A 24,517-nucleotide genomic window follows, 5' to 3' on the forward strand; every position below is an offset into this window, starting at 1 on the left:
AAATCATAGAAAACTATCGTCGTCGTACATAAGAGTCTGTGACATGCTCCTGTAACGGTAACTGCAAATTGGTACGTTTCCCACCGAGCTGCTGTTGAGCTGGCATTGACTTTTGTCGTTTCTGCATGCTGTAGAGTCTACAGCGGGGGTGGGGGTTCCTCCAGAGTGCCCGCAAACGTGCAGGGGTTCCTTGGGCCCACAAAATTCGAGAACCCCTGCTGTACACTATTGTAGGTTGTCACTTAGTTCCAAAAGAACGCAGAAAAGCACAATGCTCGTGCACATATCTTCCCTACAGGTTTTGGCTTTTTTGCATTGAGCCTTGTGTTTCAGGGTTAAACCCAGTAAGATCCCATTTTTTTTTACCCCCAGGCTGATACCATCACTTTGGGTAAAACCCAAAAACGGAACTCGCCAACCACGGGATCACTTAATTTTTACCAGGGGTATGATCACCTAGTGATTACTAGTGATCAGGTTTCTCACATTTACATCTAACCTCTGCACATCTCAACCCCCACCAAAAATATTCCTGGCTATGCCTTTTGGTGACAAGAGATATGAATGACATGTGACGCATAACCCAAGCTGGCCAGTTGCAAACCATAGCTTAAACGGTGCATTGAGCACCGAAAATTCATTTTGAAAGTTGATACCGCAGCATAGACACGACTTTATATGTACACTAATGCGCTTAGCAATCCCCTCAATGTGAGCAAGCCAATTGCACTGCATCGGTCCATTTGTCAGGACGAGCTCAACTCTGTTCGACAGCGCTTGATTAAAAATTGCTCTTCACACCGGAAACTGTCGCTTCAACCACGTAACCGGATTCGCTCGACTTGGCTTGGTTGTCTTGAAAGAGTTCTTGCACTTGGAACCTTTTTTGCGTGACTTGCATGTGTCTGTCTCGTGTCGTCGATGGCTTAAAAATTGCACCAATGCCCCAGGAAGAACCACCGGCTGACGTCTTGCAGTTTGCCTTCTGCAATGTCCATAGCGCATCACTCATGCAAGTCTGCAATTTCCGGAGGTCAGACACCCCGACATTGCGACTAGCATTCAGCTGTCTGTCAAGTGGATTCTGAATGTACATGGGGGAGTAGTCTGGTTTCTCCACAGTGTTACCAGTGTACGGGGAGATGCCTTTGCTCTTGAAGTCAAACGAAGAGTAGAATTCAAAAAAGCTCAATAGCAGCTCTTCTGAAAGAGATGAGTGGCAAATTAAATGTCTATATACAAGGTGCAGTTACTGGGTCTTCAAATAGATGCTGATACGGGCAACAACACGGTCTGATATGTTTTGTTAAACGAAAACAACACAGTAAAATAAGGAGTACCAATTGTAGTTGAATCAAAAATATGATGCAAAAGCTATGTTTATAACTACATATGTGGGTAGTACAAAATGAGGTAATGTTTTATTTTTAATATTATTTGTGCTTTGTGCGCAAGACCCCCCCCAAAAGTAATAAATACCGATAAACGTATGTCAAATTCCTATACTGTTACTAAACACCAAAAGTACAGGAGCCTAGCTACGACCTGTTTCTTGCAACACATCTCGGAGAAGTGTAAAGAGATATGCTATAATTCCGAGTTCTTCACACTCTGTGGTTCTTGAGAAGACGTCCTATCCGTTACGTGCTACCCTTCATGTGGGTGCAATTTAATGCTTGAAATAGTTCAACCAGAAAATTTGCCCATTTCACTATGCAAAAAAAAAAAAAGAGAAAATAAGAAAAGGAAAGGCCTCGCGGCACGTTCATTAACACACTCACCAGCATTTTTGGATGAGTCCCTTACATCATCACAATGTTCTTTGACATTTTCACCTGCAACTTTCCCTCCAATTACGGATCTTCCTAAGGGATAGAAAAACACACAGTTCAGAACGCAGGCATTCTGTTAAATGGGCAACCATGGCATTTTAGTACTACTTAGTCGCACTGCCTATCTTCATCAAGCTGAATTCACTTTAAATTATTTAGCAGTGTGTTCAGTACATGCCTCTATATATGGCTTCAGTAGCGGCAGAGAAACATGTACTGCCTTTTCATGTGTCTCACTGCAACATGGTGGAGCTAAGCCGCAGAAACGAAAATGAAGTCTAGTATATTCTTATTCACGATCAGACCCTCATTTGCATAACAGTTAAGTTTGCTTCTACAGCCATACATTTTTGTCTTTGCTTTCATAAGGCACTTGAATGCTATTTGCTCCCGATTGCTGGCACAAATTTAGTGTAGTGAGTTCTTTTTATTGTGACAAGCAACACGGGAGGGTGCTTTGGGATGTGCGTTTCTTCCAAAATAGTTTTTCTCACTGTACCAAGAAAACTGGCAGTGGCGATGGGCAAAACTAAGTGTGTAACCAAGGTTTTATAAACAGTCGAGAGATGACAAACCTTTGAAAGATTTGATGGAAGGGACAAGTCCTTTCTGCTGAAGGTGGAAAAGTACCATTAGAGTGAGCTGGAAGTTTGTCACCCAGCTGCCAGGTGCCTTTTCCGTAACTCGACTAGCTGTCGCCCACTTGCGAACTGTGTACATTAATGGACGAATGCAGGGGTTTAGCAGACTGTAGAAGTGCAGAATCCGTGACATGTCCACCCCTGACCTGAGAATTACGGGCATCAGCTGTTAGCAGACAAGCACTGTACAAATTAAAAGCGAACACACGGTAAAACCTTGTCAACTTCAAGCCTCACAGAGACCAATGTCCTAACTGCCCAGCAGAAATTTAAAATTGCTTAAAACGGTTATCCGTTTTAAGCAATTGCGTTACAATTAAGCACTTTTGGACACTTAATTAAGACGATTAAGCGTTTTGGAACTGCGACTCAGGACTGCAACTTTTCCAGAAGAAGGCAGAGCCTCTGCCAAAACGTTGACATTAGAGTTGTTTAATTTTTTTACTTTTTCTAACCATTTTTTTAATGGTTTTACCTGCATTGTCATTCAATTAATTCTCCCTTAATATTGTAATAAATTTCTGATGTTGTATTTCACTCTAAACTTCCATCCATGTCTTATTTTCCTCTTTCACTTTTACAAGGAATAAATATAACAAGGTTTTACCTGCGTTGTCATTCGATTAATTCTCCCTTAATATTGTAATAAATTTCTGATGTTGTATTTCACTCTAAACTTCCATCCATGTCTCATTTTTCTCCTTTCACCTTTACAAGGAATAAATATAACAAGGTTTTACTGCATTGTCATTCGATTAATTCTCCCTTAATATTGTAATAAATTTCTAATGTTTTATTTCACTCTAAACTTCCATCCATGTCTTATTTTTCTCTTTCACCTTTACAAGGAATAAATATAACAAGGTTTTACTGCGTTGTCATTCGATTAATTCTCCCTTAATATTGTAACAAATTTCTGATGTTTTATTTCTCTCTAAACTTCCATCCATGTCTCATTTTTCTCCTTTCACCTTTACAAGGTGATAAATATAACAAAGTTTTACTGCGTTGTCACTGTACTCACATGTTATTGAGAGTAAGGTCACACTCCAAGTCTGTAATGTCGTGCTGGAACTTTACAATGGGCACACGTGCTCGTAGAATCCGATGTACTTGTGATACGCCGGGCACAAGGTAATGTAGCAAATCACCCAGAGTCTCCAGGACCCTCTGCGTCAGTGTTCGATCGTTCACCAGCTGCTGTTTGCCTTGGAAGCAAAGTACACCCTTTTGCTCCTGTAAGTGAGCAAGAGACGTGCGTCACTTAGTGCGCCTGATTACGTCTGAGAAACGCGCCTAGTAGCGCAGAACGCTACAGGTATAAGCGTGAAGCCAAAACACATGTTGGCCAAGTTATGGGATAAGATTTCGCTTTTTTTTTTTTTAATGTATTTTTATGTTACCAGTTTCCTAAACCGCGTTTTTAAGGAATTCACCGTACTTAACTTCGTTGATTAGAAAATGATGTACATTCAATTTGCTGATATCATCTATTTTTGGTGAGCTATCTAAAAAATAAAAAGTGGAAGAAAAGAAAAAAAAAAGCGATTTGAATGCTTCCAAATCATTTTAGACATTAATTTTTTACCGATACATTTCTTGAGGAAGCGTATTCCAGCATCTGCATTTTCATCCAAATTTGCAACTGTCCATACGTGCATTGATTTCCATTCTATCTATATTTCACATCTCGAAGGGACCACGAAGACATTCTAAAAAATTTTGAGTTCTCGATGGAGAGTGGTTCTCAAGGATGAGCTCTACCATAAACACACACCATTTGCCATATACATGTATATGCGAATTTTGCCGTATTGCATCCCACGCACAAAAAAAGCGCAGCGTACAGTGGTTTATCCAGAATCCCAAGCCTAGGGGATGGAAGGGTTGCAAAAAAATAGCTCCTAGATCACTTCGTGGTCCCTTTAAAGATTTAGTTCTTGTAATCAGTTGGTACGAACGTAAGCTTACTGGTGGGACACAGTAAACCATGTCAATGTCACAGGCATGCCTTCCAAAGCCATTGACAAGCGATCCGAAGGGCAGAACCATGCCATTTGGATATATGCCAGATACAAATTCCTCAATTTGCTTGCATACTAGGAATCCAAGTCGCAGTTCGAGGTCGTTCAGCCTTTCAGTTTCATAGAAATTAGTCATTTGATCTGATACCTGCAGTAAAGAAGCAAGCAGAGTTGTCGGTAAAGCATATTCGATAACATAATGTAGCATACAGTATTCCTGGGCAACACCTCACCGTACTTGACTGTGAAAGGCTCGTCAGCACTTCTTCGTCAGATGGGATAGTCACAGTGTCGATATCAACAGCAGGAGAAGTGTTTGCTGGCAATTTTTTACTAGGCTCGTGTTTGAGAAACCTCGACCAGACTGGAAAGCCATCGGCATGAAGAGTCTTGCACTCTCGTAATAGGTTTGATGAGGCGTGTAAATCTGCAAACTCCACAAGGACCTGGCACTGTAATAAAGGTGAAGTGGGTAATAATAAATATATAGGTAAATAAATAAATGGGTAATACGAAAAGGTTATGAATGACATAAAAGTATGCACACAGCATAATATGCCACGATTAATGAATTGGAACATATTTAACCTTCTGTCTTCTATTCCTGAAGTAATAAACCTTCTGCAGTGGCCCAAAGCGCTGGCAAAGGTTGCAAAGGTCAGGAATATCGTGTCTGTTATCGACTTCCACAATAATGGTGTTCCCAGCTTGTCGCCTTCGTTCCGACATAATCGAGTCGAAGGACTGCGAGGAACTGCTGCTGGTGGTCTTGGCAGCTGCATGTAAAAAAAAACAAAACAAGAATTCGGCAAACGTACCTCATATTTTCGTTTTCCGTACATAAGAACAGGGAGGTGTGAAGCATATGACCACTGTTCTTTCAGTTCATATATGAATGGATTAACGATATTACGATATTTTGTCGGCATACTATTCTACTTGTCTTTTACTCTCCACAAACGAAGTAAACTTGTGTTTTCAAAAGGGGCATAGGCATTATACGTACAACATATCAGCCTCCTGATGCATAGTCCAGCGTCAGTGCCGCCATAGTGCGAGCTGAAAAGATACTTGCAATTGAGGGAACGTAAAAATAACTGCATGTTTGCAAGGTATTAACGAATTTTAATGATCACATGCCGTCGCAACGGAAACCAAAACGACGGTACATGCTGATGGTGATGAGAGCGGCCATGATGCGCACATAGTTGCTAGTACGTCTTTAAACTTCGACTAAAAGAGAGCGGTAGAATTGCACAACTAAAACGTTTATGTGGTTTATGTTGATCTACGTTTACTACTGCATTACCCTTTTACAAATGATGTTGTACGCAAATAAGCGTGTACGCAAACATACGCTCCGTCACTTGTTGCAGCTAATGCTAATGCCTGATTTGTTCAAGTCAATATCAGCTGTCACTGCAGTCATTTCGAAATCACCTAGACGATAGCACACATTTGCGCAGTGTCTTGTCCTGCGTCTTTTTTGTAGGAACTGATTTTTTGTTTGCCAAGAGATCTGTGTGCAGGGCTGCTTGCAATCAAACTGTCGTACCAAACAGCTTGACGGCTTCAGGGCATATTGTCCAAATCTTCGTATCTGTCCAAATCTGTGAGTGTATCTTGCACGGGAAAACTACGCTGAAGAAACAATGACATCGCTCTTGGATGATATATTGAAGAACGTTAAAGGGAACGATAACAACTACTACACAATTCTTGGCTGTGACGAATTATCCACGGTGAGCGAAAGTTCATGAACCTCGCAAAATCAACAGGTGGATCCGGGCTAGGAAAGCATTGCATATAATTTAACATTTGTCCCCCAATGTTTAAAAGTGAATATTCCCGTCCGAACACATTCACACTCATGTAAATCCAAGACCTCATACACACATAATATGTTCCAGGATGAACAGTTGCAGTGTGAGTACAGGGTTAAAGCCCTTGAACTCCATCCAGACAAAAACTTTGGGAACCCTGTAGCTGGTAAGTTGCACATTTCGAGTGCAAACGCCACGAAAAATAACCGAGGAAAAATACCTAACTGCGTAACACTTACCTCTAATGCAGCACAGAGGTTCCAGGAGCTGCAAGAAGCAAAAGCTGTCCTGCTAGATCCAGAAATGCGCAGGAAATATGACAAATGGAGGAAATCTGGCCTAACGATGTCATTCCAAAAGTACCTTAGCATGAATGTCACAGTAAGTGCGTGGTTCAAAGAATTTTCTTCCTCGAAGGCGCATTAATGTAAGAGATGGAAGATTGAACAGCTCTGTGTGACGCTAAAAATTGTTTCTAGTCTCTTCACTGGGTCTCCAGAAAGTCCAAAGAACCAATGCTGACCGCATCAGAGTCTACCGGTATGGACGACATACAAGGTGAGATAAGATTACTTGTTGTGGTGTGCGGTGTGTACATAGGGCCTGACTTTTTAGGGTTAAACCCGCATCCGCCCGATATTTACCCCCCGAACGAAATCTGTAAAATTCCGGTTTAACCCGAATCTACCCGAAAACATCCGGGTCGCGTGGCACACTCATAAGCGTGCATTAAAATAAAGTTTGATAACATTGCTAGACATTAGTTCCATGTTAAGACAAATTTTTATTAAACAAAAAAAAATCACCCGAATTCCTGACGACAGAATACGCCATTACGGGATTTAACCCGAATACACCCGAATTTTCGAATGAAAAATATCACCCGATATTTACCCCCCGCATTTGGCCAAAAATAAAACCCGAAAAAGTCAGGCCCTATGTGTACACCTTATCGAAGGAGGATGTGCTGAAAAGTCTATAGAAATGTGAAATAGCTAAGAAAAGTTAAATGTTATACCTTCCAATTTAGTAGAAATTAATGGTAGCTGATAATAGGTGAGTCCTCGATGTTCAAAATCCCCTTCTGTACAAATGGAATAGGGGAAGCGAAACCAACGAGAGTGGCATACCCACACAGCTTCCCGTCTGTTGCTTTGCTTTGTGTGTTATATCTGGTCAAGCACCTTTCCCTACGGGACTTGAAACATAACTTATGTTTTTTTTTTGTTTTTTTTTTGTGTGTGTGTGTATGTGTCTGTAGTTGATAACATTGAAATGCAGTATCAAGGGATTGCATATATTTGATAAAATAACTCTTACTAATGAATATTTCAGAGTACAAGCTGCCCGAAAATGTGACTTCCTACTGGAAACAAGAGGAACCGCCTAATGACCTCCTGAGAAAGTTCAGGAATTATGAAATATAGATTTGCTGCCAGTACGTGCTCACACAGCGCTTTTTGTTGTGGTACACGAGCAGGAGCTTATATTACGGGGATTTTGAACAAAAAAAAATTGTACGACAAAAAATTATATTTTAATATAAATATCACATTTTTATCTATTATACGTTATATTACAGCTCTGTTTATACACATACATTCTTTGGACACTGCCATATTATTTTGACTAGCGAAGCGTCCTCCTGCAGCATGTTATGTATGTCGTTATGTATGTTATGTCGTAGAATCTCTAGGATCCTTTATGGACCCCAAATTGTTGAATATAATGAGTGCCAAAATGCATTTGAACAAAGTTTGTACAATGACGGATACATAGAAGGCGTGATAGTGGAGAAAACTTATACCTACAGCTTCGAAGTTTGGGCGTTAAAGAGGTAAGAAAGTACATAACGAGAAATAAATGTTAAGTCATGGGGCAATGGCTTCCACGAAAGTGCATATGTGTACCTCTGTGTATCCCAGTGTCTGTGCAAAATGCGTGCAGTTCCAGCACGGCCCGCACCCGTGTGCATCCCTTGTTTGTCGAAGATGTGAATCATACAGCATATATACATAGGTGGGGAGCTTTCAATCTGCCAGAGGGGGCAGGGGCAATTCGACCCCCTTTCATGCAGAGAGATCAGGATCAGGCGGGTGTCTTGAATTCAGTGTCATGGGACAGTTTTTTTTACAGGGTTTGCATGTTCGCTTGCATGAAGCATTGAATTCCTAAGATACCCCTCGAAACGTTCACCTTGAGTGTCCGCTGGGGAGACTTCTCGGAGGGGGCCTTGCCCCTCCCCCCTTAGAGATAATAGTAGTGATAATCCTTGTTTAAAATAAAACAAGCAGACAGGTAGTTTTACTTTCAAAGCATAATTTACTGGTAGGGAGATGAGAGGTAGAATGAATAATGAATATTATAATAATAATAATAACAAGGTGCCCCAAAACAACCACTAGGGTCTTCTTATTGGAGCACCACAAAATGTTATACATGTTTAAGTGGGTTATATCTCAATATCTCATTAGAAAGAGATAGATGTTTACTCCATAGAAAGGTGGCTTTCAAAGCTCCTCAAGACACGTCCCTGGTATATAAGTAACATTTATGTGTTTTATGCAACTGTTTGATGTCAGGTAATGGTGACTTATGTCATGGATGCATTTTTTAGACCTTTAAATTAAGAAGTTAAGTATTATAACTAAGATAATTAGAAGGCTCGGAGTAATGACTTTCTCTCCCAAATGTGCATTATAGCTGAAGTTGATGTTCTGTCATGGTTACCCCTGCTAAACTGTGTGTTCTGAACTCACACATATTTCCTGTGTTGTATCAGCTGTATGGTTTAATAAATATAACAATGATGAACAAAGTTATGAAAGCACATACATGGCGTTTATTGTATTTTGCATAATTGCCCTGTCATACAACAAAATAATTCTCGTATGTACAGCTTTTGCTATTTTGCAGCACGCAAGGCAAAATTAAGATAACATTGGGACTGGAATTAACAGCACCTATTGTCTTATAATATCGCAATATAATCACATAGCGTATCGGTCAATCTTTACGTTCCATGTCACACTGTCTAGTACAATTTAGCACTCTCCCCAGATGAAAAGAGTATGTCATTGACTAGTGCCACACTTCAGCTGACCCACATTTTGAACATCCTGTAGCCCTCTATTCTTTTTTTTTTTTTTAATGATGTCCGCAGGGCAATAACTAAACAAAGCCATCATAAAGGAAACCATTTTGCAGACACATTTCTGGACTGTGACAAACTTGTAATATTGCGTTACTTGCAATCATTCGAGCGGCCTAAAGAGGCATGTCTTGCATGGCGATGTACATTGGAACGCTGCGTAACAACACATTTGTCTGAAGAGGCCTATTCAGCGCTACGAAGTGATACCACCTCTCACGGGCAGCAGTGCTAGATCAGCAGCTACTCGTGGTCACTGCCACACTAGCCACTACGTGACAGGAGCAAAAGAGTTTCCGAAATGTGGTAGGGAAGGTCCCCATCATTTCACAGTTCACACGTGTGAAACGACCCTGAAGTCATCATACCACTCAAGGCAGACTCCACTCTAAGGATATAATGAGATGGGAAGAGGAGAGGTAAAAGAAAAACAGAAAAAATTACGGTTCATTAGCACCCTGGTAAATGACGCTCAACAGAATGTACCAATATCTAAAGTCCGTGGTTATGTGATAGGACACACTCAATGGCAGAACAAATGGCACAAGACCGAACTAAAAAAGACCGTCAATGTCGACTAACCCTGTGTTTGACCAACTATAGGTAGAGCCTGAAGTTTTCTGTTCGGGGTGTAAAAATCGGGTAAATAGACATGTGCTCTAAACCTGTGCAAATTTTGGTGGAAAAAACTTCCAGTATGCTAAATTCAGGAAGAGATCTGGCTCAGTTACTCAATCTAAATGTACTGGTTTGGCACAAACGGTGATGTAAGTACATTTGTTGCCAAACAAGTTAGTGTACATTTCTACAAACGTCTCAGTGAGGGAAATTTGCTGGGTAAAAATCTGGTTTCACCCTAATGAGGCAACCTTCAATTCGGGGTGCAAATTCAGGGAAGAATTGGGTTATACACGCTAAAACTTCAGGCTCTAATTATAGGGCACCTTCATAAGCTTGCATCGCATTAGTCGAAATTCTACGGCTGTATTAGTAGGGCCTTGTAGTTTAGAGTTTTATGACACTGGAAAATCAGGAGGGTGTTACTCCAGGAGCCATAAAACAGGGTAAAATCAGGCGATACTGGGTGGGAAAAACCCGTAACCGGAAACCCGTACAAACGGCTTTTACTGTGCTTACAAAAAAAAAAAAAAAAAGAGTGCTCCTCGCAGTTTAAGCGAACACGAGATGCCATACTGAATATGCAGTTCACCAAGGTAGAATTTTAAATGACGTATTGTCAATAAATTCCTTTAGTTGAGAGTCTGCAGTTCCGCTGTTGTGTGTTTCTACCGTTGTGTCTTCGTCCTCTCTTTGGCTGCAAGATTTTACTCATGAATATGCAGTGCATTGCACTCTCCAACTATACCATATTCGTGGCTGCATGGCTGATTGATTGATTGATTATTGGCTGCATTTGCACTTTGGTTTTACCCAAAATGACATCGATGCAAACCGGGGGTGGGTAAAAAAAAACGGGTTTTACCACGTTTAACCCAAAAACACAAGGCCCTACATATTAAATATGTGTATCAATCCAACACTCATGCTACAGCGCAAAAGAAAGTTACTTACTTGAGAAGAAGTACATCACTGTCTAGTCTTGTTTTCGCTGACGAACTAAGGCAGTGCTCTACAGCATCTCGTAGAGAGGCTGTACTACTGCATTCACTCTTCGCGGAACAGCTGCCTAGCACGTCCTTTTCTTGTGGTGTAGCGGAAGTGTACTGCAGTAAAAGTGCTGATGAATACTCTTACAGAAAGTATACCCCATGCCACACCTCAGCCATGGCCAACTCAAGGATTGCATTTCTTTTTGCTGAAATGGCTCTCAGCCAGGACAAGCAAGTTTAATGTTTTTTTTCTCTCTCTCTCAGCACAGTTTTTGATAAAGTGGATTGCTGCACCCTTCAGCGCTGACGAATTTCATGCCGCGGTGTTTGTGCGCACATTTCTCGACACGCAGTTGCATCGACTCACTCTACGTGCTACTGTTAACGACGGCGTAATTATACCAGCAACACCCTACTACCTCATTTGAAAGACGTCGGTTCAGTGTGCGATATAGTGTTTTCAAAGATGGACGACACAAACATGTGATCAATGAAATCAACTCGGAAAAATCCTGGCGTCGGCACCTTTTTCCCCCCGAGTTGTTTGATTTCATGTGCCAGACATTTACCTTAGCATGCGCTTTATCCGTTTATGAGAAACTTGATACGTAGCAGCCAGGTGGTGGTCTGTATACAGAAATCATTAATGCTTACCACACTTTTACGCTGGAGGTTCCAAATGGTTTCCTGCCTCTTTCTCTGTTGACTAGACACCTTCCAGCTTAATGTGTGAATATGCTCCACATGTGACCTCAACTCAGGGCTCAGAGATTGGATGTCTTTCAGCAGGGCACACATCTGTCTGAAAAGGGCGATGAACACGACAGGTTCACACCATTTGAATTATCCCGCTCGCTGGAAGAATGCCAGGCAGAAAAGAGATATCATTAAAGCAGGTAACCTCATGTAATTTTGGCACTCTTCAACGAACCGTCCTTCCTCTTGCACAAAGTCGACGAGACCAGAATGCAATTTATGACACAGAGCAATAAAACACTGTGTTTCTGCAATTGAGCAAATACAATGTTATCACACATTGCTAATATACTTAAAACTCCATGTGGCCAGATATGGTTACCTCTCATCTTCTTTTTTGCATCGGCGTACTGCTCGAGAATACCATTCAGCCTGCACATAAAGGCATTCAATTTTCGAGGAAAGGTGAAACCATAGACTTAATTCACAAATGTCAAAGCAACGCAGCACCAGACCTCATCCTAGCTTGTTTGCGTAGCATGGTGAGGAAAGCACTTGTACTCACTTCATGACTGCACCAGTGCAGTTAGACATTAAAGTAGCATGGAAGGCACTTAGAACATATATCTTTTTACTGCGTCATATGAGCACACTACCTTCAGGAACCGTGACGCAAAATATTCCATCTGGGAAGTGTGAATTTACTGAAAAAATTGCTTTGCAAGAGAGCACACAGCAGCGATGACCTCACCAAGCGGCTCCTTGCATCCCATGACATCAGGTGGCAGAGCGTTTTTCATTGGCCATCGAGAATCATTAGGGTTCTTTGTTTTCGGGTTTTATCATTTTTGATCTACGGGGGCTAAAAATCGGGAGATTCTTTCGATAGAAAATTCAAGGAAGAACCGGGCGTGTTCTATTCACGTGTTCTGTCTTGTTGGGAGTTTCCGGGTGAAACTAAAATTGTGCGAGTCAAGCTGAAGAGATGATTGCGGGGACGAACAATTGAATTCCGACAGGTGTCCAAAGAAAGCCGGCTTTTGGAACTGCCTAGTAGGTGACTGACAGGCAGGACCTTCAGGTATGTTCTGAGGTTGATAACGTGATTCTTCCCTTTCGTGGCTCACAGTGAAGCCATATGAGGTTGAAAGACCTCGCGGAATTCGAGGAGAAATCGGGTTACGCCCGAAAACGAAGAACTCTTAAGAATCATCTGCTGGCGAAAGCAACCAGTGGAGACGTGGGACGCGCAGTGCTGCAAAAAGGCAGAAAGAAAAAAGCAGGCACTCGCCTCAGTATTGGCAAGGCACATGACGTTGCAGACTGGCAGCCGAGGGGAGCAGGTTTTCTGACCCGCGAGATTGGAAGCTCTCTTGCGCTCCAGGATTATGCGCTACACTCAGTTGTGTGCAGTTTTGTGTCCCAGGGCTTGTGGTCCTAATTTCTAATTCTCCTGACATATTTCTTATAGAGTCTTTCCATGCTCCTCTACTAGATGAAGGTCAGATTCAACATTAAACGATCAGTCGACGTTTATCCGGGAAGCACATCCACCCTGCGTTTCTTTTGGCTACGCTTCGTGTGATATTGTCTATTGTATATTGTATCTATTGTATATATATATCTATTGTATATTGATATTGTCTGTGATATTGATATGGTATCGCATCCACTTTCGTAATTTTAGATTAATGAAAATCTTACGTAAATTCTAACTTGCAAACTTCACCTGCGACGGTCTTCTTAGGTACAAAATTGTCGTCACTATAACTGGCATCTAAATGATGCATGACTAATCATGAAATGCGTGGCTCGAAGAACAATGCATACATACTTGTCCTTCAACACAATGGGCTGCTTTGACAAAGCAAAGGGAGTTTTCTCATATTCTGCGACCCTTACTGCAAGCTCACTTGCACGTTTCTGCACCGCTTTTATAGCTTGGTTCTGTAAAGTAAAGTAAAATGTGCACTAAGATTGCGAACGATAGTTGAGTACCTAGAATAGTACCTCGTAGTCGACCGGTATCAAGAGGTCGTCACAGCATGACCAATCCTTGATTAACCTGTCCACTGCTGTTAATGTGAGGATAAAAAATAATTAGTATTGACGTGTTCCCACATAGAAAGAACAACAATCGCCCCAACAGCAATGAAAGTACCTGAAGAAGTACTTTCACGTCTCAGCCTTTGGAGGGACTCCACATCCATTACGAAACTATAAAATTAGAAATCAAAACCGTAAGTCATCACTCTCGCTGCACAGAAAAGGCAACAATGCAAACACATGTTCACTGCTAACATAACAGTACTTGCCACTCGTGCGCAAACTTCATCTTTGCAGAGGCAGCGGTCATTTCAGCGACAACCTGGACAACCTCCGACTGAAGGGCTTTATTCTGGGCCTTTATGTAGTTCCTGAAAGCCAAGAAAACTTACACAACCACATCTCTTATAAATACCAAATATATAAACAGGGTGTGCCCCAAATTGTAGCATTTGAATTTCCCAACTTTTCCAGGCTTTCACAAACTATTTAAAGTGAATCCCCTGACAAAAACTTGGTGCCTACTGCTACGGTTTGATACAGATCCCTAAAAAAACACATGACTTATTGGGTATTAATGAGGCACTTGTCTGCGATTTTCCCTGACTTCGGGAACTTTTTTTGCAAATTCCCACACAATCTCCTGACTTTTCCAGTTGCATCGAAGTTCCCTGACAATTCCCGGTTTTCCAGGTTGGTGTTATATATAAATTCTATTGCTTACAGAAATGTTTGGTAGGCATACAGAAGCTGCTGACAGTTTGCAACCTCTTGTTGTACGCAGAAGATGCCTTCCGCCCAAAGGTGTTTCACATTGGCCTGTACGTGCCGATCCTCCTCGCATCTGGAAACCACGTTGATAACATCAAGGAGGTACTCTGGTCGGTATGATTCACAGTTGCTCTGATCCATGGAGAGTTCAAACAGGTACAATGTTATGGCAGGATCCTGCAATGCACAATTCGTGTTAGAGGAACTGTCGCATCCGTTCCAGTCGATTTCAAAACCATAGTGTCAGTTTATGCCCCTGTCACATGGTCGGTCTTGAATTGTCATTGAAACCAATGGCAATTGACCATGCGTTTAGCGCCACCAAGTGGGTAACATGTCAACTTCTTGAATGGCGTTGCGTGCAATGCTCCCCGACAGGTTGACCCGTCACCCGCTTGGTGGCGCTAAATGCATGTTCAATTTAGGGTGCCTCAATACTAGCGCCCTCTGCACAGCGTGAAGACAACTTCGTCGTCTGCTACGAATTTCTGCCGTGTTGATTCCCACGCACAGCTCGCGATACGCTCATAAAAGTGTAGCTATATACGTTTAGCGACACACTATATTTTAGAGTTGAGTAACTATATAGCAGAGAAGGTTTAAAAAACTTTATGAAATCAGTCCATAGCATTTATGCATGGTAAGCGTGGGAGTCAATATGGTGGCTTTGCGGCATTTGCTCCTACAAAGAGTGGCTCCACCATACACGGAGGGAGCTAGTATTTAGGCACCCTAGTTCAACTGCCATTGGCTTAAATGATAATCGAAGACTACCCGTGAAAGCAGGATTATTCCTTGTGGACCACGACATCTGAAATCCTACGCAAAATAGTAGCGTAGTTTAACCGTTGTTCGATGGAATACACGACAAGAGCAGGTGCCGGACGTTGGGTGTATAAAGATAGAACGCCTATAGAATGATAGAATGGCAGCCTCATTGGTGGTTGCATCATCGAATGCTACGCAGGGAGCACTGAGAGGGAAAAAAAAAACGGGAAACTCTGGCCCCGATTGGAGTGCGGTCGCTCTTGTGACCGTAATGACATAACTGTTATGTTTTTCTTCCTAATTTCACCCTGCAGAGCGAGTTGAGCTGTAACGCGCACATCTATGTTCGGGTACTTTTTTTTTTTTTTTGTTCGGAAAAATATTACATAGAGAGTATTTTTTTGTGTTGGTCACATCCTTCCATATTGCATCAGAAACAGAGAATCTTTGTGACGGCTTTCTGGCTCCTGTAAAAGCATGCAAACATGCTCTAAGCGTGTTCTCTCAGACGGGTGTTTTCGTAGCATGATCAGTGTGTGAGCAACAGTGCGAAACACGTGGGTGCACTACGCTGTGGCTCAGAAGCAGCATGCGCCCCCTAAGCCAATCACAGGCGTCTTGAGATTTGTGGGTGGAGTTAACTTGTCCCAAAGTATAGTTTTGTATATCTGTATCCTTTCACTACTTACAGCCAGCTAATATTACACCGGAGCAACTCAAGAACTAAAAACTCCTTCATAGGTTAGGGTTACTAGTGGAGCTTTGCGAGCATTCAACCCTTTGCACTTGAGTCATGGACACAAATAAAATATATTGCGTAATAAAAATTTGGGGCTGATTTGCATTCAAAACTTTTCAAGTATTAGGAGCTGAATATGGGATGCTTTGAGTTGAACATTTCCTTTTTAAAACATCTGTAAGAAATATTTATGAGTTGAGACTTCCCTTCAAACGTTTGTGGTTCATTTAAACATTCTCTCACACCATAATCTGTGTGACAATGGCACAGCATGCAATGGTAAATTCTTAGAGCAACAATTAAGGAAGCTTCTAAAAAATGTGCCCACAACGACACGTAAAGCAAAACATTTACACAACAAGTAAAATAGAGTAAATGCAGAATAAAAGAGAACGAAGATCGAGAATAAAAGAACAAGTACCCTGAGGTCTGCACATGCTGTCCAGATGTCCTCAGGTGCAACAACTCCCTTGTCCATCAGCAGCAAGTTTGCTTCGGGAGTTGTCCTGTCCGCAAAAGTTTGTCGAGTAATATCTGACAAGGTAGAGGCATCTGAGCGGGGAACTGTAGTCACAGATAGCTTTGTGGCACTGAAGATATGAGCAACCTAAAAAGAAATTTTATGTGGCCGTTACGAAGCAATATATATACAGGGCAATGTTAAAAAAAAAATGGTATTAAAAAATCTCCTTGGCTGTACACTATGCGGCCAGAACTATTTGTCCCCATTATATTGCAAAAGACATTCACTATTGCAATGGCAACAACAACAAAACTTTAGGTGTTGTATACTGTAAAAAAATACTGATCTGATCTAAAGAAATAAATAACTTAGGGGGAAAAAAATTATCACTGTTCACATCGGTGTTGCTATTGCTATAACGAGACAGTTTTTATGCAATTGGAATCTAGATGTCAAACATTCTGCTGGAAGGGCACGATTCATAACCAAGGCAGCGCCAACATAAGGCACTTGGATAGTCGAGCCATGAGACATGGAGGGCGGTGTTGTACCCATCTGTCTTAAAGTTGAGAAGTAAATACATTTTGTAACTAGCTTCCTCAGTAACATGCTCACATTGTTGTCCGCGCAGTCAATGAAGGTCGCGTCGATAATCTCCCTTCCGCCGCAGCAAGTGGGGTGACTACTCTTGACCACTGCATCCTCAAAACCGGGGGCACATTTGGACAAACATACTAACAATAATTACCACCCCATTTTTTATGGGTGCAGTGGTCAAGGGGAATCACCCCACTTGCCTCAGGAAACCTGTCAACCTGTTTCCAGCGGAAGTGGCATTTGTGGCGAAAAGTTTTTATTTGTTGCTAGTAAAACTCGTCTCTCTCTATGTCCGTGTTTCTTCGCGTTTGTTGCCATGACAACATTTACTGCAGATTACCTGTTGAGATAGAATGTTTTCCAGCAAATCATAAGCTGAAACCCCGTTTTTTCGACCTCTTCTTTGCGGATCCAGCTGCAGAAGCACCTGGAGCCAAGTCGCTAGCTCTGCTTTTAAGATCCTGCATGGAAAACACATTTCAATAGTTAGCAGTTTTGTTAACATCAGAAATACATGTTTTCTTTTTTGTTGTTGTTGTTGTTATTTTGTTTTTTGTATCATTAGAGCCTGAAGTTTTAGGGTTTTACCCTATTCTTCCCCGAATTACACCCCGAATTGAAGGTTGACTCTTTAGGGTGGAAACCAGATTTTTACCCGGCAAATTGCCCTCTGCAGGAATGCACTAACTCACTTGACTGGCAGCAGATGCAGTTACATCACCGTTTGTACCAAACCAGTTCCGTTAGTTTGAGTAACTGAGCCTGATTTCTCCCCGAATTTAGTGTACTTAAGTTTTTTCCACCCGAATTCGCATGAATTTAGAGCGCATGTTTATTTACTCGATTTTTACTCCCCAAATTTAGAGAAAAAAAAATTTCCCAAAAGCTTCAGGCTCTATGTATCATGCATAGAGATGCATGTGAGTCCCTACCTTGTTAAGTGGGTTGAGAGAGGTAAGGTACTGCTGTAAACTGGATCGCCGTTGACGTTGAGCTCTCCCGCGATGTGTGAGCTGCCCTTCTGGTTGACACAAGGAACCCTGCATTCCAGGTGCTTCATTACGACACCACTGAAGCAACGTGCACCGTGGTGCTGAGGCGCATCGAAAAGGGGCACCGCAGTGCAAAAATTTCTCCAGCGGCATCAGCAATGGTAACAACATCTCTCTCACTACATGAGGCGAAATCTTTGCACCTTAGGGCCCCTTTAATGCCAACAGTACTTAAATATGATGCATTACCAAATGGGGGGACCTTCATTGGGGAAGAAGGGGCGTGTCCCAGACGCCACTTCGTACGCCACAATCCCGAGACTCCAGTAGTCTACCGAGCTCGTGTATGGCTCACGTGTGAACAGTTCTGGTGCCTGAAATTACATTACACGAATCCCCTTATCCTCCACAAGCAGTATCGCAAGATACATGTACTCTTTATGGTGCATACTTAGGGTACTTCGTTTTCGGGTTTTATGATTTTTCAAATTTGGGGGGGGGGGGGATCAGGTGCTATTTACACATGAGAATTAGGGGAGAAATCGGACGCTACGATCTCTGTTTGATATGTCATCGGGAAATTTTCGGGTGAAACAAAAGGGGTACGAAACAAACCACTGTCGTGACACTGGGGAGAGGAACAAGTATCTTTATATCTCCGCTCGGAATTGGGGGAGTGAATGACCGCGTTATTCAAACGGCGAGCTACATAAAGCTCATCTTTAATGCCTGCAGGAGGGGATTATAAGAGGAGGGCAAGTAGGTTGTCACAAATAGCTCTCTTAGCTGTTCTTATGAATCACTTTTCCGACAGCTTACCCAGAGCGACAAGTTGAGGGACTGCAAGGAATTCGGGTAGGTACGTATTGGGTTTTAGCCAAGTTCTTGAAAGCTTGTTTGGAACGATCACGAAAAATCGGGGTTTAGCCCAAAAACAAAGAACCCTATGTATACTGTGTGAGAAGTACCATTCTTTTGGCTCGATTATACATAATGAGAGGAAAGCGAGTGCAAAACATTGATGTGTACGAAAGGAAGGGGGACAAGGACTGACACTTACTACCAACAACTTTGGTACAGATATATACACACACGCTCTCATATACATCATATACACTCTCACACGCTGCCTTCTCCCATCGCGGTTCAGTAAAAGTGCAGAAGACATGAACTAATAACCCCAGACACATGTCAGGCAGCTGGCTACATTGTCAGGAGATTAAACTCCTTGTCAGACAACGATACAGAAGCTGAGCTGGTACAACTGGATCTCTCCCATCTAATGCATACAACTTCCATTGTCTCCCTTCGAACTTGCCACATCTTTTTACACGTTGTTTAGTCAGAGGAATTCTGCCTTCCATGCTTCTTGGGAGTTCCTGTAGCATTAGATTTATGCTTCAGCCGGTCTGAGCTATATACGGGTTCAGTCCGGCGAATTTGAGTCTGTACACCATTCCTCTGGAGCAAGGGCAAGACCTTTATTATTATTATTATTTCCACAAACAATTCCACCTCATGCATGAAATCTGAATTGTTGTAATGGACGCTGTAAGGTCAATTTCTCAAAAAGTGACAGTATATTAGGCTAATAAAGGAGCTGATGCCTTACCAAGTATTGGAGGGTGCCAACAAACGAGGAGCATATGCTGTTCTGATCCAGCTCTTTAGCATAGCCAAGATCTATGAGCTTGTACACCACCTAAGAGGGGCCAAATGATGTCTCTGGTTTACATCTCAGTATACAACAATATAATGCGAACATATTCATGCGGATATTTGTACAAGGTATTACTTCTCCGGCTTGGTCCTGAAGAACAATGTTTTCAGGTTTAAGATCCCTGTGAATGATGCGATGTTTATGCAGGTATGCAATGGCAGATGTGACATCTTTGAGCACGCGACACACTTCTTTTTCCTTCAAGCCACGGCAATTTTCTGGCCTCGAAAGCACCTGGTAACAACAATCTTATGGTAAGAAAGATGCTCAGTAAATATTGCTAGCAACTTTTTCAACCCCAGTGTTCTATCTATCTAAACCACGACACACTAGATTATAACGACCATGTCATAATCGGCAACCCCTATGAGGAGCCCGCGAGATGTACATCATGATTGGTCAATGGAAATTTGAATTTTGAACGTGCAGAAGCAGACGTACGGCTACCGTAGCAGACGACAGCAACAGCACGTATGAAAATATGTAGAATGATGACGATAATCAACTTTTGAAAGAAGCATCTCTTGTGTGACACCCACCACTTGTACAAAAATACTAAGGTAGGCTAAAATACAAAGTACCGTAGAAACTAAGAAAGCAATAACCGGGCCGACAAGTAGCGCCACCGCCAGCTTCCAAATGCGTCGCTGGAAAGGGGTCCATATGACATGGTCTTTATAATCTAGTGGGCCGTGACCTAAACATACGCACCTTTCGGAGATCTCCTCCATTACAATATTCCATTACCATGAAAGGCAATGAGGAGCTTAAGCTTAAGGGTTCAAACTCCTTTGGAACGGCAAGACCCTTGACAACGTTCGGGTGATCCAGTTTCTGCAGAATTTCCACTTCCTGTGCCCAACGCTCGTGATTCCTGGCAGACATTTCCGATGCGGACTTGGTGCAACATTTTACTGCAACTGAATCGCCAGTCACCTGGTCAAATGAAATTTACCTATTAATGGGTACCAGCTTCAACAATAAATGATGGCAGATGCCAAAAATATGACAATATAGGGCCGAACAGCTCACAACACTGGTACAGCCGACGCTCGCTTCACTTATCCGGATCCTTGAATCATCCGAGTAAAAACACGAGAATGCGATTTGCCTTCACTTATCTGGGCTTCAGGTTCTGGATCCAGACAAGAATTTCCAGGAAGTTCGGAGGAAAATGCCCAAGAAGCAACGTTCGACCTACATTAAGTCATTTTTTTTCTTAATTTTTTCCTTTCCCACGTACCGCACACGGACTGGTCCACTGCACTGCAGCTGATCCACTGAGTGGTTTCACTTCCTATATCGGGCTAAAAACTTCCAGGAAATGCAGAGGAAGATACCCAAGGGCCACCTTGCATTTATCCGGTGTTGAGTCATACAGGATGTGCGACCTACATTTTTTCTCAATTTTAAAGATTGCACTGACGTGGTCCAATGAGTCGTGAGAACCAACATGATGAAACCTGTGCTGTCATTAGAGACGAGGATGTCATTAACACTACCGCTTCCACTAAGGACCAGCGAGAATCAGTGAGGACTGCATGACCCTTTTGAACGAGAGAATGATCCTGGCATTTTTTTGAGCAAACGAATAATAATGTTACTCAAGTTAACATCCTCAGTCGGAGTCTACAAGACCTGAATTTTACGCAAATGACGATGGACAGTTTCCAATGACTGTGAGCTAAATCCAAGAAAAGGAGTGCGAAAGAACCCCAGTGCTAGTTAAGAAAGGACAAAGGATGGACTAAGTAAGAGACCCACAATGACTGCCAACCAAAGGTTTTATTCCAGGAATATTTATTCCACAAGGTTTATTCCACAAAGGTCATACACCTTCTGTCACTTGAAGGGGAGGGCAGTGGAGTATAAATAGATCTTGTTTTCATGGAATAAACCTTTGGTCAACAGTTCAGTGCAGTCGTCGTGTGTCCTTCCCTTGTTCTGTCCTTTGCCCCTTTTTTACTCATCACTGGGGGTTTTATCGCTTTTAAATGAATTACCAACCTGCCCAGACGTTAACGTTGTTCAGTACAGACCTTGTCTCTGGTTTAGTTCGCAGTCGGCTTGTGAGCACCATTTTGTTTTTGTTTATCATATTTCCAATGTCCTCCAAAACAAACAAGGGATTTGCTGATGAGAGTCATTTATGCGGATCCCCCGCTGTTCTGACATTTTCATTGAAACGGTCACTGCTGGATAAGCGAGTGTCGACTGTACTTGGAAGATACTCTTTGCAACAGTTTTTTTTTCTCCGTATACGCACCATATTTCTCCAGAGAGTGATTGCACCAAAACCCCCACGTCCCAGTGGCCTCTCCTTCCTCCATTCTCCAAGCTGGGAGTCGTCGACGTAATGTCCTAGTACCATACTTAAATATGCTAGTTCATAGTGTACCTGCAAACAAACATCTTATCTTGAGCTAGCGCAAATAGTCGCATCTATCAGAAACAACATCAAATTGAAAACCGAACGAAGAGTAACGGAGTGCGTAATAAGATCGTTAGGAATAGTCAAGTGAATAAAATGAATGATAAGTGTCATACCCAAAACAGGTATCATAATAATATTGTGCACTTTTCGCTGAGATAAGCGCCGTAGCCTGAACCGTGGTCCGGAGAGAAAACAACGCGGTACGGATTGGCACGGATACATGAGTCATGAGTGGTGGCTAGAGCGGCTAGAGCTTATGCCAACAAGATCCAAAGTGCGAGCCATCTAGGCATGCATCTAGGCATGGGGAAGCTAGGGGCTAGGGAACGTCACTTTTGATGTAGCACGACCGACCATGAGCACGACTAACTGTATAGTGGACGTAGTATAGTGGCATGTTATAGTGACATAGTATATCTATATATCAACCGAAACAACAATAAAAACTCGAGAATGCCAGAGAGGCATCCGGAAGTGTGTTCTCGCAAAGTTTAAAATGGAAATGACGTCACCTGTGACGAGTTCCGCAGTTTGAATCGTGCGTTGTCGTGCTTGCGTTAATGGACAGCTTTTACACTTTTTTTTTTTTTTCGCTGTTTTCGTTGCGTGCATAAGTGCATCGTGAATTCCCACTTATATTCCCGTGCATGCAGTACCTCCAGTGCTTTCGATGGCTCAAATACACCCTGAACGATATCTCATTTTTCGTGTACCATGCGTGTACGTCACGCATCCTAACTTGGGATTTTCGGGCAAAATAGCTCGTGGTGAAAGAAATCGGAACTCGAGTTGCTGCCCGGGGCAGGGTAAACGTGAAGTATCCCCCCCACCCCACCGTCAGAAGTTACGTAAACATAAAGAAAACCCAGAAAACCCTAATTTGCACTGCCGTTCGGCGCAGTTGCGTGGGCACACGTGTCGGCTGCCCTTCTGTCTGGCAACAGCTTATAATTCCATCAGGCAGTCTTAATGCGAGCATTTGCAGCCAAATACTGCAAAATTGTTCTTAAAAGAGGGGGGAGGGTCCATATTTTGTCGGGAAATGTTCCTACCAGGAACTGGTGTGAGGTAGTCTGATCATTGTTCTTAAATCGAAAAGAGTAAACAAGTCTTATGCTATAGTCCACTCTCTCTCTGGGAGTGGAACTAATCATCAGAGACAAACTAAGGCAAGAGTGGGCAAACTTTGCGTTCACAGCACCAGAAACCAGTGTACTCCACAAGGACTAAACACTAGGCAAGAACATCCCTGGAAACAAAGGCAACCTTTGACAGCTGTGCCCAACTGCTAACGTCGTACCTACTTCTCAGATTTTGATTGATTGGATTGATTGGATTCAAATTGTGGCCTTCCTTGGGGAACGTGTTGAGCACATCACTTACAGTATAATCGCATGCCTCGTTACAGCATTTTTTTGTTGTTTCAATTAGGTAATAAGCAGAAAATGCAAGACACCCGATTATACGTTTATACGTGACATAATACAGTATTATATAGCCATTAATGTATTCATACCTGACATATACATGTCAAACACGTACAGTGTGCACAGGTTGCAAGGGAACATTTCTAGAGTCAAATCGAACAAGCTTATGTGGGTCTTCGTTCTGGGTGCTCATTGTCAACATAGACTAACCAACTAGCCAGACCTTCTACACTTGATAATTACCTATTGTAATCAACAAACAAGGTTTTTTTGTGCCAACTTACACACGAGCAAGAAAAACAAACCAGAACAATTTCCCCATACACATAACCGTTATCAATCAGATCAGAAATGTACACAAGCTCTTTGGAAGTGCTTAAAATAAAATCCAACAAGTATCTACGCATCAAGATTTTAATGGACACAAACAAGTTCTTTATGCTAACAATTACACATGAGAAGACACAGAGCAATATGCTTACACAAAAATATTTAACCAACATAATATACAAATACAAAAATATACACTAGTTGCCAGAGAAAAATCAAGTATTTTTATGCATGAAATTTTTAATACATATAAGCAAACAAGTCTTAGCACTAACATTTAATATTTATTCCATGTGAGCACCGCGAAGCAGCAGTGCCTATGAGTGTCGTACAGATGTTGACAAATCGAAAGAGGACAGACAGAAGGAAGGGGGCTGTGTGCGTCCTGGGCCGACTTCAGGGGAACTGTGCCGACATTCGTCTATAGTCCTCGGAAAACCCATGGAAAACCTC

General features: G+C 42.2%; 3 protein-coding genes across 4 annotated transcripts; 1 reads left to right on the forward strand and 2 right to left on the reverse strand.

Moving 5' to 3' along the window:
- Nucleotides 1-653: 653 nt before the first annotated feature.
- LOC135368844 (poly(A) RNA polymerase, mitochondrial-like) lies at nt 654-5,704 on the reverse strand. Of its 2 annotated transcripts, none has more exons than XM_064602380.1 (8): nt 5,504-5,704; nt 5,086-5,273; nt 4,731-4,949; nt 4,445-4,645; nt 3,498-3,709; nt 2,408-2,619; nt 1,782-1,865; nt 654-1,200 (listed from the first exon to the last, which is right to left on the reverse strand). In XM_064602380.1, the coding sequence occupies exons 1-8, from the start codon at nt 5,598-5,600 to the stop codon at nt 782-784; spliced, it is 1,632 nt and encodes a 543-aa protein (XP_064458450.1). In that variant the 5' UTR covers nt 5,601-5,704; the 3' UTR covers nt 654-781. The 2 variants fall into 2 exon arrangements, with proteins under 2 accessions (XP_064458450.1, XP_064458449.1); XM_064602379.1 differs by having other exon boundaries at nt 654-1,203.
- A 199-nt stretch (nt 5,705-5,903) lies between these two features.
- LOC135368850 (J domain-containing protein-like) lies at nt 5,904-9,154 on the forward strand. Its single transcript, XM_064602386.1, has 5 exons — nt 5,904-6,239; nt 6,408-6,486; nt 6,571-6,701; nt 6,800-6,878; nt 7,656-9,154. The coding sequence occupies exons 1-5, from the start codon at nt 6,150-6,152 to the stop codon at nt 7,745-7,747; spliced, it is 471 nt and encodes a 156-aa protein (XP_064458456.1). The 5' UTR covers nt 5,904-6,149; the 3' UTR covers nt 7,748-9,154.
- Nucleotides 9,140-22,540, reverse strand: LOC135368849 (inhibitor of nuclear factor kappa-B kinase subunit alpha-like). Its single transcript, XM_064602385.1, has 19 exons — nt 22,421-22,540; nt 22,140-22,271; nt 20,585-20,809; nt 19,949-20,107; nt 19,766-19,855; nt 18,403-18,527; nt 18,094-18,201; nt 17,502-17,622; nt 16,523-16,708; nt 14,548-14,771; nt 14,093-14,194; nt 13,939-13,994; nt 13,788-13,852; nt 13,612-13,724; nt 12,160-12,209; nt 11,983-12,085; nt 11,736-11,883; nt 11,044-11,195; nt 9,140-9,859 (listed from the first exon to the last, which is right to left on the reverse strand). Exons 2-19 carry the CDS (start codon nt 22,242-22,244, stop codon nt 9,799-9,801), a joined length of 2,193 nt encoding a protein of 730 aa, XP_064458455.1. The 5' UTR covers nt 22,245-22,271; nt 22,421-22,540; the 3' UTR covers nt 9,140-9,798.
- Nucleotides 22,541-24,517: the final 1,977 nt, after the last annotated feature.

This window comes from Ornithodoros turicata, chromosome 9 (genome assembly GCF_037126465.1).
Source record: "Ornithodoros turicata isolate Travis chromosome 9, ASM3712646v1, whole genome shotgun sequence".
Classification (NCBI taxonomy): Eukaryota; Metazoa; Arthropoda; class Arachnida; order Ixodida; family Argasidae; genus Ornithodoros; species Ornithodoros turicata.